The following is a 13,153-nucleotide window of genomic DNA, read 5'->3' as shown; positions in this document are numbered from 1 at the left end:
AACAGGAATGAAATTCAATCCCATAAATGTTCCATGAAGGATCACGTCATCTGACTCCACTAACTCTTGAGCAGGTAAAGTGAGAATATGTTAGACCTGAGCTTCCCCACCCCCACCCCGTATCAGAGTTGAGGACTTCCGAATCAAAGCAGACCTGGGAACAGTTACTTTGTAAATGACATCCGTTGCGGTAACGAGAAGGAAACTCTAAATAACGTTCAGCGTGAAAGATAAATTTCCAACAGGGTTCATGCTTTAAAGAACGACAGTTCATTTCCGAGAAGCTATGGTCATTCAATCCTCATGTAAAATAAACGAATAAAAGCAACTATGTATTACAAATCAGACCGCAGGGAAACAACGTCCCGGAAATATTCCTGTCCCCAAAGAGATGGTACATTTCGCTGTGGGACTGATAGCTCCTGCGATGTTCTCTTCCCAATTGACCCCGAGACTCCAAAGTGTCCTGAAACCGAAAACCTACTCTGCTGTCAACAGCGCGGAGACAAGCACATACAACTTCCAGCTGAAGAATGGTTCTGCAATCGCATTTGAAACTGGCTATTAGGGAGATTCAACAGTTCTGATCAGAAGATGTCGGGTTTGCCAGGGTGAGTGGTAACAATTGATTGGCGTTAATTTGTTGGGTTGATAAGGGCAAAGGGAAGTTGTGAGCTGTTCAGTCTGAAGGCCGAAGCGATGGCGTGTGTTTTCGGTTAGGTCATTTGCCCATTCTCCATCGCTACGAAGTTTGATGAGAATTGTTGTTCCTGATGGAGCTGGAGGACCAGTGGTGGAAAGGACAAGTCGCTACCGATATCCACCAGGCTCTCCGCAATAAGGTACATTGCTACATTAAAGCTGTTACATTCTGTCATATACTCTGTGTAGATTACTGTTACCTGCGAGAGGCGGAAGTCCATCTTAACTTCCAAGAAGTAACTTTGTAAAAGCTGACTCCTTACGGTACTTTGTAAGGGCTACTGCGTAATTTTCCTCCATCAATATGACAGGACGCGAGAATCCGCTGTAGGTTTACCTTAAATAACAAGCTTCCAGTTGGTAATTTCGAGTTTTACATCGCTTTACACTTTTAGGATGAATAACTTTAAGTATTTTACTTTAAAAGTAAAGCTATAATTTACTCATGCATTAAAGTTGGCCGAGAGCAGCTGGGACTTCTTTCCATTGTTTGTGAATGTATATTTCACATCATTGAATAGCTCATCAATCAAAATGCGCTTAATCACTGTCGTTTATTGGTGTGTATCCTTCTAAATTCTTGATCTTCTGAACAGCATTTTAGCGCGGATCTACATTCCTACCGGAACAACATTTAACTGATGCAAAAATTTGGAAATATTCAGGCTAAAGCATCAGAGATCTGAAATCTTAGCTGTAATTTTAACCACAGATGCTACTTGATCAACATTCTTTTCAGTCTTTACTGTTTAACATCCACAGCACTTCTTAAATAAGTAAAAAAACGTTTAGAGTTATACAATTTTATAGAAAATAAGGATTCATTTGGAAGTTTAATCTTTATCATTATAAATAAAACAGGCATGCATTTCACAGCAAACGTTTTTTTAATGGTAGGAACATATCTAATTCTAAAGAAAACTGCTTTTATGCTGAAGGTTTTGATTGCTACAAACAATGGTAACAATTACTTTGTGCAATTCTGCATCCTGGACTGGCATAACATTGACTCTGCAGCTAAATGTTAATTATCTAAATGCTTCAGGATTGAGTTAAGTGGTTGATTATATGAAATAAATAACTTCTACAGTTATTGTGTAACCTGACTATTGTTCCCTTTAAGATTTTAATCTCCATAGGAAAAGAAAGCATAATCAGTTTGCACAAGATGGAATTATTTGCTTGACATATACAGTAGGTTTAATTTAAAATGCATCACATTTCCATAACCTACTACTCTACAAGAAAATGCATTGAAGTCTGTGATAGTCTGCTTTGGATAGCTACATGACATTTTGTCTAACTGAATTTGCAAAATGATAAATTATTAAACAGGTTTTGTAGGCTATTTGCTCACTATATAAACTTGATAGATCAAGTGAAGGAAGCGACTCAAAATCTGATTCAAAATTGAATCCAATCCACTTAGAATGTATATATTTGACCTAGCATAGTACATTTTCCCACCCCAATATTTGTGCTGCTGTACAGGATTTAACAAGATCAAATTTGGAAAGTCTCAAATTACAAACTTGTTTTAAAGTTACACACCCATACATGATGGCTTTAAACTAATAACAACATGATGTATAAATATTCCTCTGTGTATTTAAACATTTTAATTGTTTTTAAATCAACAAATACAATCTTGTGGTGCAGTTAATCTGAATGGTAAAGATTTTGGATGGAGCAGGAATATGCTAACCACACTAATTCAATTAGGATCTATTTGTCTTTAACTTGCGATCAGTTCTCTGGCCTTATCTTGATCCTTCACAATTGGGAGTAAGCATAGAATGTTATTCCTCAAATGTTTGTTCTCAACTTTGACTACCTTTTATTTGTTTTGCTGAGTACTTGCAGCTGCTGTTTCATGAAGTCTCTTGTAAAGTGAGGTGATCAATTAAGCTATTTAATTCAGATTCCACCTCTGTAGGTTTAATTTTCAACTTTGATGGAATTCAATGACATTTGCACCAGGTTGTTGCAATGCAACCAAAAGGGAATGATAGATACTTGAGGGGAAATAAAACTAGCAGGTATGTGGAGAAAGAAATTGTGTATTATCTGATTTTTCTTCAGAAGGCCTTTTTTCTTTATGCTCTCGTATTCTGTTGCTACATAATAATTAATGAGGTTAATTTTCTTGAAATAAAGTCCTATGCTTTGTACACTTTAGTTACATGTAGGTATCAGTTATCTTTCTCTTAAAGCATCAAATAACTCTATTTTTCAAAGCAGGGGACGTTTATCATACTGGTCTTTATATGCTCTAACAATGTGTTTGTCCCATACTTCCTTCTTCTTGACAGATATATTGCCAGGCTCCCAGTAATTTGCTTAAGAGTCTGCATTTAAATATGATTAATGACAATTCAACATGGAGAGAATCATTGTCACATATCAACTGGTGTCCATAAGGACTTTCCAGTTGTAGTCAAGGAATAGCGAAGGAAAAAGTTGCTGTTTGCCACTTTTTCTTTTACCAAAACAATTTGGAGCAAAATGGTCTCTTTTATCATCTGTCACAGCCCATGGATCAAATTTGGAACAGTGTTGGTTTATATTGGCATAGTACCCTTTGCAGCATTTATGTGCTCTGCCTTAGAAGATGATGTGTAAAAGTATAAATCCCACTCATTTACCTGTGACAGTGGTATCAGACATGCAGTTATTTTCCTTTTGCACTATTTGTCCACTGTACTGGTGCTTGTCAATTATAATGGTACAGGCGTCACTTGGAACCACATTTTAATTTACCATGGAGAACTCTGACTGCTAAAATGTGTTTCTTCCCCTGCTTTCTTTTCTTGCCTTGAAGCATTCTCAACTGGTGAGACCAAAAAATGATAACCATCAAATAATGACAGTAGCAGGATTCTTCCTGGATTGGAGAGCATGCCTTAAAAAGAAAGGTTGAGTGAGTTGGGGCTTTTCTCTCTGGAGAAGAGGTGACTTGATAGATGTGTTCATGATGATAAAAGACATAGACAGAGTGAACAGACATTTCCTTTTTTCAGTGTGGATATAGCTAATATGACAGGGCATAATGTTAAGGTGATCCAAAGAAAGTATGGGGGCGGGGGTGTAATCTCAGAGGTAGTTTCTTTCCCACAGAGAGTGGTAACTGTGAAGCATGCTGCCAGGGGTTGTAGTAAAGGTAGAAACATGAGGGACATGGGTGAAAGAAAAACGGAGAGATATGTGGAAAGGAAGGGATAGATAGGTCTTAGAGTAGGTTTAAGATGGAACTGGTGATGCCCAGCCTCTACATATTGGTGGCAAATAAAAAACAAAACTAAGAAAGGTACTAAATGCCTTTTTAATAACATTTTATTAATGACAATCAACGCTAACAATGGAGAGGCAAGCAGGGATGCAGGAGAGAAATGGTCGAGTAAAGTGGAGGTGAGTGGTGGCAAAGGCACAGGGAAGGCATGGTTGAGGCGAGTGAAGGCAGAGGCAGGGTCAAGGCAGAGGCAGGGTCAAAGCAGAGTCATGGCATCCCCAAGAGTAAGTAAAGTCCCGATGTCCAATTCATTTTTAAGAGCTGGGCTGAACTGGAAAGGCCAGGTACGGGCTGAATTGTCACAGCGGGATTCAGATCCTTAAGTGGTTCAAGAGCAAGGAACGACCTGAAGTTTGGTCAATTTAAGTTCTGGGCCAAATTTAAAAAGGTCAGGGTGTTGGGACCGGAGGAGAAGGATGGTTCTACCCATTTCTGCATGATTCTGCTTCCTGCTCCACAATGTTTTCTCAGCTTTATGCTGAACTGAAGCTGTGGCATGCTGCGGCTGCAGAAATGCCTGGCTTCATGTAAAACGTCAGTTCTGAAGCTGTTTGCTTGCTCTTGTTGTTTGCATTGGTTTTTTACTTTTTCTCTGCACATTAGGTGTTTAACAGTCTTTTTTTGATGATGGGTTCTTCTGAGGTTTCTTTGTTTTGTGGTTGCCTGTAAGGAGAAAAATCTCAGGGCTGTGTAATGTTTACATCAATAATAAATTTACTTTGAAAAGATCAATACAAAACAATGGGCCAAAGGGCCTTCCCTGTTCTATGATGTAGAATGCAAACCTCTATTTAATGAAGGCAAGTTGCCTCAAATGTGCAACTTTTTCTTACTAAGCAATTCACACATTTTAAAACTGTTGAGCTTTAATTCATCGCGTCATCATTATTCTAATTCTATTTTATTCAGGAGCTGAAACTACTTCCCTACAAGTGTCGGTCCCCTCAGCTGAATGTCAGACGATATTTTGCAGATCTTCTTGCAATCATCAGCAATCATTTTCGTCTTTGCCCCACTGCTCGTCACCTGGCTGTTTATCTTCTAGACTTGTTCATGGACTGCTATGATATTTCCGTGCAGCAGTTGCATCTGGTGGCACTGTCCTGTTTACTTTTGGCAAGTAAGTACACTGATGTGCATACAACATCTAAGTAGTTTTTCTGAAAAGCAAGCTGGTTTTCCAAATGCATTCATATTTTTGGAAGATTTGTTTGGCAGTGTTACTATTAGGCACAAGAAAACTAAATCTTGCAACTTGTGTTTTTGATTCATTTGTTTTACGTCAACTAAAATTTATAAGAGAAGATCTGCATGATTGCGAATGTGGAATGATGGTATATGCCAAAAGTATAATTACTGGCTGAAGTAGCACTTCAACAACCAATTACTTGCTCACTTATTTGGTTTTGTAGAATGACTCCACTCCAGATCTTAAAACAGCTTTGGTCCAGACCTTCATTTGTGCCATAAAATCACCAATAAACACCCATACCACAGAAGTATCAAGCAATGACTACATTAAATCCTGTCTCCTGGAATTAGTTGTCCAAGCTAATTCCAACAGCACTTCCCAAACTTGATCTCTGTGGACCTCTGATACACTAAAGATGAACTCTTGATCTCCCAGTCGTGACTCGCGCATTTTATTTGTCTACATGTATTGTACTTTCTCTGACTATAATGGTATTCTGCATTTTTTCTCTTAATTATCTCAGGATGACATGTAAAAACAGTCATGTCTTTCACTGCATCTTGGTGCATGTAACAATAATAAGCCAATTAGCATCAAGGAAGTCAAAAGCAACGGGTGCATGGGATCACCAACAGCTACAGGTTCCCCTTTGTGTTGCATGCCATCTATCATAGAAATGCATGCCACTCTCTTGTTGTTGCTGGATCTAATTCCAGGAGCTCTACAGTGGGAGTATCTTCATTAGAAGGTACCTGTTCATGAGGGTGGCTGCCTAGTCACCATCTCAGAGGTAATTAGAGGTGTATAATAAATAGTGAAATTAACAATGTTAGCAACTACATAAATTAATAAATGTATTTTTTTAATCTTCAAAGCTAAAAGTTAGTGAATGGCCAAAATTAGTTTTTGGAGTAGGCAAATTCACTAAATGGGTTTCTATTCTAATTTTTGTCCTTAATCTACAATGTGAACTTTGATGGCTAGTAATAATTCAAAACTGGCTCAGAGGTTGGACGTAGTACACCTTTTTCTGGTTTTTATAATTGGATAAAAACATTTAAAGAACCTTGCCCTATCATTGACTGCCTTTACAGCTGGGTGTAGACCTGACTGGTCTCCACACATAGGACAATCATAGGAAGGAAGTCCTTCAGGTGTTGGGTTCCTCATTACTCTTTGTTTTGGGACTCTATCCAGGAGTGTGGTGCAGGTTCTTTCACTGATATGTTGGTAAGCTTAGTTCCCATTGTATTAAACAGATGCAGCACACATACATTTTTCCCTTGAGTGCTTTTAGGAAATATTGGCAAAAACACTTTTTCCAGAAGTTCTCCATTTGTGTGCCAGTTACTATTGGCCTGAGAGCAAAGTTCCACTTCTGTGGTATTTATAAACTGGCGATTGTTAAAAGGCTTGACTGTGATAATGTGTGCTATATGTACCAGGGTACCCACCTCTGGCCTCGCTTTGCAGCCATTGTATATAGAACATAGAACTTAGGACAGTACAGAACAGCACAAGAACAGGCCCTTTGGCCTACAATGTTATGCTGAACCAATTAAATTATTTAGTTCTATAATGGCCAACTAAACTAATCCTTTCTGCCTACACAATGTCCATATCCTTCCATTTTCCTCACATTCATGTGCTTATACAATTAGGACATTTAAGGAATGATTGTATCAGTATTTACCAGCAGCCCAAGCAATGAATTCCAGGTACCCACCACTCTTAGTGTGAAGAAAAAAAACTTACCCTCCCATCTTTGAAATTCCTCCCCCCCCCCCCCCCCAACTTAAATGCATATCCCCTCTGGTATTAGACATTTCATCCCTGGAAAAAAAAATACTGTCTCTACTGTTTATGCCTCTTATAAGATCTCCCCTCAGCCTCTGCCACTCCAGAGAAAACAACACAAGTTTGTCCAACTTCTATTTATAACACACGCTCTCTAATCCAGGCTCCATCCTGGTGAAACTCTTCTGCACCCTCAACATCCTCCCTATAATGGGGCAACCAGAGTAGTATGAAATACTTCAGAGTTTTATAAAACTGCAACACAACTTCCCGAGCTTTGAACTCTTATACCTTAACTAATAAATACAAACATTTCATGTGCCTTCTTAATCACCCCATCTATCTGTGTAACCCCTTTCAGGGAGCTATGAACTTGGACCCCACAATCCCTCTGCTCATCAACACTGTCCTTAGCAGTATACTGTGTATTTGCATTTGATCTACTGAAGTGCAACATTTAGCTGGGTTAAACTCCATCTACCATATCTCTGCCCATATCCACAAATGATCTACATCCTACTGTATTATTTGCTAGTTCTCTATGCTTTCCCCAACACCACAAATTTTTGTATCATCTGCAAACTTACTAACACATTCCATCCAGGTCATTTATATACACACAACAGAAGTCTTAGTACAGGTCCCTGCAGAACATCACTAATCTTAAACCACCAACTAGAATACGTCTTTTCAACAACTACCCTCTGTCTCCTATGGCAAGCCAGTTCTGAATCCAAACAGCCAATTAACCATGAATCCCACGCATCTCAGTCTTCTGGATGAGCCTCCCATGAGGGACCTTGTCAAAGGATTTTATAAAATCTAAGTAGATAACATCCACAACTCTACCTTCATCGATCATTCTTGTCACTTCATCAAAAAAAAACTTCATCGAATTAGTAAAACATGACTCACCTTGCATAGTTTTTCAAATGCTCATGAACCTTATCCCTAAGAATTCTTTCCAGTAACTTCTCTACCACTGACATGAGACTCACTAGTCTTATAGTTTCCAAGATAATCCCTGGTTCCCTTCTTGAACAATGGAATAACATTAGCTATTTCCAGTCCTCTGTGACTCAACTGTGGCTAGAGAGGATATTAGTCAAGGTCTTCTCTTGCATCTCTCAATAACCTGGGATATATCCCATCAGTCCCAGGTGATTATTAAAAATTAATGCTCTTTAAAAGACCTAACACTACCTCCTACTTTGAAATGCCCTAGCATGTTAATATGCTTTGGCACTGATTTCCCTATCCTCTATGCCTTCATTAAGGACCTCACCCACATCCACCACATCCAAGCAAATGCTCCCCACTTTATCCTTGAGAGGCCTTACTCTCACCCTAGTTATCCTATTGCTCTTGATGTATGTATAAAATGTCTTCGAATTCTTTCTAATCCTATTTGCCAAGGATTTTTCATGGCCCCTCCTGACTTTTGTATTTCCCTCTTTGAGTTTCTGTATGGTTAATGCAGATGAATTTCTGAATGGTTGTGACAACTCCCATCCTCCTCTTCAAATGTTAATGAATGAAGACTTGGTGCTGATAATTTCATTGAGTATCAAAGGAAGGAACTTTTTATAGAAACATAGAAAACCTACAGCATAATATAAGTCCTTCGACCCACAAAGCTGTGCCGAACATGTCCTTACCTTAGAACTACCTAGGCTTACCCATAACCCTCTATTTTTCTAAGCCCCATGTATCCATCCAGGAGTCTCTTTTATATTCTCGTCTTCTTGAACTGAACACCAACACTGCACCCACCCACTTCACCACCAACTGCAACCACAATCTAAACTCTAGTGAATCCCACACAAGGACTCCCAAGTCCCCTTGCACCCCAGATTCCCGAATCTTTTCTGCAAGTAGAAAATAGTCTATGCTACACACAAAATGCTGGAGGCCAGGCAGCATCAAGGAAAAGATGACATCATACATTTTGGGCTGAAACCCTTTGGCAGGACCCAATCACAAAGAAGAGAAAATTGACAGATGCCAGAAATCCAAGCAACACACACAAAAACTTAGACTTTATTGCCTGATACTTTTGTGTTGGTACTTTAAATTTGTTGTTACTCAGCTGCAAATGCAATTGTTCTGTTGACTTTTTTTTTTAAAAAGGTCATGAAATTTAAGATTACAACATTGATTAGTGTATTCACTCTGGTAAACCTTTAGTACTATAAATGTGACTAAGGTAAACTTGTTTTCTTTAATTCAGGCAAGTTTGAGGAAAAAGAGGATCGCGTACCCAAACTTGAGCAACTCAACAGCCTCAGTTGCATGACCAGTGTGAACTTGGTGTTAAACAAACAGACCTTGTTGCATATGGAGCTACAGTTACTGGAATCCTTTCAGTGGAATCTCTGCCTACCAACTGCTGCCCACTTCATCGATTACTACCTCTCCATTGCTGTCCACGAAACTGATCTTCATGATGGATGGCCTATGCTTTACTTTGAGAAGACCAAGTTATACACTGAAAAGTACTCTGGCTACTTTCTAGAAGTGTCTTTACAGGGTATTTATTCTTCATGCAACTTTCGCCTCACCCAAATATCTCATCTACATCACTAATGAAATTTTGTATGATGTTAGCATATTGCCATTTAGGGAGGGAAATGAGTGAATGAACAAAAATGTTTCAGTAGGTATATGGAACAATATGCAAAATATTTTTGTTCATCTATGTATGCAGACTCTTACCAATATGGCCTTCATGGGGGTGGGCAGTCAGGGGACTTTGTAAACATAATTATTCCATCCCTTACAAAATTCATATTTCTTGGTTGAATTTGTTTTTAAATAACATTTTAGTCCTTGCAGCATAATCTTAAAAATTAAAGCTATACTTGGCTATTCCTACTATTTTAGTACTCTTTTTGATAGGAAGAGCAAACCTGTTGTTGAGTTTCAAAGCAGATGGATTGTCAGTTAGGTGGTTGTAAAAACTAGAGGCTCTATCTATCATTTGCCATTGCTCTGTTGTTTATTGATGTGAGGATCATTGCTAAAGTTCAGCAGGCCAGTTAGCCCAACCATTGACAAAATATTGCAAAAAAAAACTAACAATTAATATTAGTTGGAAAAGTATGAATTATTCTTTGCATCTAGGAATAGTTGTGCACAAAATTGATCTCCCTCACTTGCAACAGTGTGAGGTCCAAGCTTCATTGATAGAACTGACAAGCAAATCACTGCACTTCTATTGGTTTTCAGGGTACCTTGTGTGCAATTCTGAACTAGGATTGGAGATGAGTTGAGGATTTTTCTACTCAGTGATAACAGAAGAAAATCCTGTCTTTTTTTTTAAAGTACTTGGATACTTGTTTCAAAAGCTACAAGTTTTCAGTCCAGGAAAAGAAAAGTGTTGAAAAACTACTTAGCTGCTATGGATGTGATTGGATGAATGGCGCTGGTTTTCAACCATAAATCTCTGATTGTAGTACATTGCAAGCAAAAACAAAATTAGTCTTTTTAAGATGTGAAATATTTATGCATGCTGGATGATAATGGTATAATGGGTTAATTATTAAGCCTGCCATGAAGTATCAGACAGTCATCCCATTATGAGAACAGGAGTATATACATGCATGGTTACATCAGGAAATCTAGAAATGATTCCTGGTTCTTTTTTTTTGTACAGCTTATTTTTCAGTCTGCTCCATTATAATCTTCAGAAATCTGATCAGAAGAAAATTTTATTTACAACACTGTGTTTTTCAGCTTGAATAGGTGACCATTTGTGCAAGTGTTATGAATGAGTCTTAATGGTGTGTTAAGGTTTATTAATCCCTTTGGCCCAAAAAGTAAACAAAACCATAGAATGCTACTGTTTTAAAAAAATGTATTTTCTTTATAAAAAATCTGCTAGGAAAAACAACACTGAATTAAGCACTATTATTTCACCATTTAATGCAAAATCCAACCCACTTGTCTGGAATCTCCTATGGTAGGATGATTACATTTAAAGAAGACTAATTGAGATGAAGCTTATTAGAATAAGTATTTAGCTCCATTTTCACTCAAAGTACTGTGGTCTTTCAAAAGATAACTTTTTGATGAGAAGCTGAATTTTGATCCTTTTTATAGACACATTGATATAAATGTGTATATACAGATTTTCTACAATAGTTTGGACTGTACATTTTATTGGGTGATGGTTTTGTAGAAAACTTCTAACAGGAATGAGAAAATCACGGTGTGTGTGTGTGTGTTATTGTAGAAAATTGGAATACATTGGATGTTGGTACTTTTGACCTTCTACTCCACTGCTGGACTTGGCCCAGAGTTCAAGAACTGAAGCTCAATGATGCTGACTGTTGGCATAGCTAGTGTCACAAACACAAGAAAATCACCAGATGCTAGAAAGTCAAAGCAGCACAAATGCTGGAGGAACTCAGCAGGCCAGGCAGTATCTATGGAGAATCCACATTTGTCCTCTGGGATTGCCAAAGGATAATGTGGCTATGTGTATTTTATCTAGGAGGAGGTGGTGGGTGCACGAATGCAGGGAATGAGCTGTATTGAGCCCAGTCTGACCTGAGATTCTATATCTTGAGTACTATTTATCTGCACTGCAAAGATAGTGAAAAAATTCAGAGGATACTAGAAATACTCAGGCAGCAGTGGTGAAGAAAGAAAAGTCAGTGACTCTAATTGAACTAGAATGTTAACTGTTTTGATCTCTCCACAGCTGCTACTGAACAAGTTGGTTACTCCCAGCATTTGTTAGATTTCAAGTGTTAACAGCATTTTGCTTTGGTTGATCAAACATTATTGGATAAGATTGGACTGATGTAACATTAAACAATACATGTGCTTTCAATGGAATTACTGGTTTTATATTTGCAGATCATGGCTTTCTAAGTTATTTCCCTTCAGCAGTTGCTGCTGCTTGCATAGCAGCATCTCGTGCTGTTCTCAGACTCTCTCCTTTATGGCCAGTCCGGCTGCATCATCTTACAGCTTACGCATGGGAAACGCTGTTACCTTGTGTTGAGCATCTGTTGATGTAAGTTCCAATTGGGTCTTACAAAATTGAATAGTTGTCTAAAACTGCAATCGATGCCTCTAAACTCATCAGTGTTTTGTTTTGTTGATTATAGTGCTTACGACAATGATGTAAAAGAAGCCAGTAAACAGAAAGATGATCAATCAGTTTTGGAAATTGGACAGGCAACTTTATCAACTCACTCCATAGCTTCCCCACAAACCCGGAATGAGCTGCATGCTCCATCGTACTTGCACCCAAACCTGCTGCAGTATTCCCATCAACAGCCATTGCAACTGAATTGCCAAGGTACCTTTCCAACTGGACAGATATCAAGATGCACAGTGCCATCACATCCTTCAAATATCCAGGCTAATCCTCCATCTCATGGACACATGCAAACTAATGCTGTAGTACCCTTAGCTACAAATGTAGAAGTTAAATCTTCTATTAATATTCCTTGTAATCAGGTCTATAAGATTAATGGTCACTTAAACCTGAATAGTAACATCCATTAAAAGCTAACTGCAATAATCCAATCCTGTTATTAAAATACAATACAAAATGTGAGATCAATTTTATTAACGTAATTATAATTTGGAAAGGCACTTATTTTCTACATGTCAATTAAAGAAACAATTGCTTATTTTGTTGACATTGGGATTATTGAGCACGAATAGTCGCAAAATTAACTAAATTTGTGTATGGAGATTTATTTCATTAAAATACAACTTCCGTTTGATCTGGCAGTCAGTTGAAGTGAGATGGTGAAAGGCTGACAGATCAACAAGGCAGGATGCTAATTTGGAAGGCTTGATCCTTTACTTTGAATTGGCCCAGATTTCAAACAGATTACTAATGCTGCTCTCTTATGTACAACTTCACTAAATAATAACTAATTTCAATTTTAAAGCAGCATTTTCTGATGTAATCATTATTTCTGACACAAAGGTTGAATGTTAATTGATTGTGTGTGTATTCTAATCTTTTTTATAAATATATTGATACCTAAAGAAGGGGAAACCACTTTCAATAACATACCTACCTCATTAGTTATATTTGATTTGTTTCTGCATAATCATGGTCAGGATTGATGAAGTAGAGCAATGTAAGAATATGGTCAACTTCAATGTTAAATGGCAACTTTTCTTTCCTGTTTCAAATATGATGG

At 37.9% G+C, this 13,153-nt stretch overlaps 1 protein-coding gene across 1 annotated transcript; it reads left to right on the top strand.

The window, feature by feature from the left end:
- Positions 1-770: 770 nt before the first annotated feature.
- ccnj (cyclin J) lies at positions 771-12,500 on the top strand. The gene is made up of 5 exons (XM_073026773.1): positions 771-842; positions 4,901-5,111; positions 9,211-9,510; positions 11,844-12,003; positions 12,098-12,500. The coding sequence occupies exons 1-5, from the start codon at positions 774-776 to the stop codon at positions 12,498-12,500; spliced, it is 1,143 nt and encodes a 380-aa protein (XP_072882874.1). The 5' UTR covers positions 771-773.
- The last annotated feature ends 653 nt before the right edge of the window (positions 12,501-13,153 follow it).

This window comes from Hemitrygon akajei, chromosome 23 (assembly GCF_048418815.1).
Source record: "Hemitrygon akajei chromosome 23, sHemAka1.3, whole genome shotgun sequence".
Taxonomy (NCBI): Eukaryota; Metazoa; Chordata; class Chondrichthyes; order Myliobatiformes; family Dasyatidae; genus Hemitrygon; species Hemitrygon akajei.
This window is presented reverse-complemented; position numbering and strand designations above follow the sequence as displayed.

Coding starts and splice junctions, on each gene's coding strand:
- ccnj (XM_073026773.1), top strand. CDS start 774: ATGGAGCTGGAGGACCAGTGGTGGAAAGGACAAGTCGCTACCGATATC. Junction 5,112..9,210: donor GTCCTGTTTACTTTTGGCAA/GTAAGTACACTG, acceptor TCTTTAATTCAG/GCAAGTTTGAGGAAAAAGAG. Junction 12,004..12,097: donor TGTGTTGAGCATCTGTTGAT/GTAAGTTCCAAT, acceptor TGTTGATTATAG/TGCTTACGACAATGATGTAA.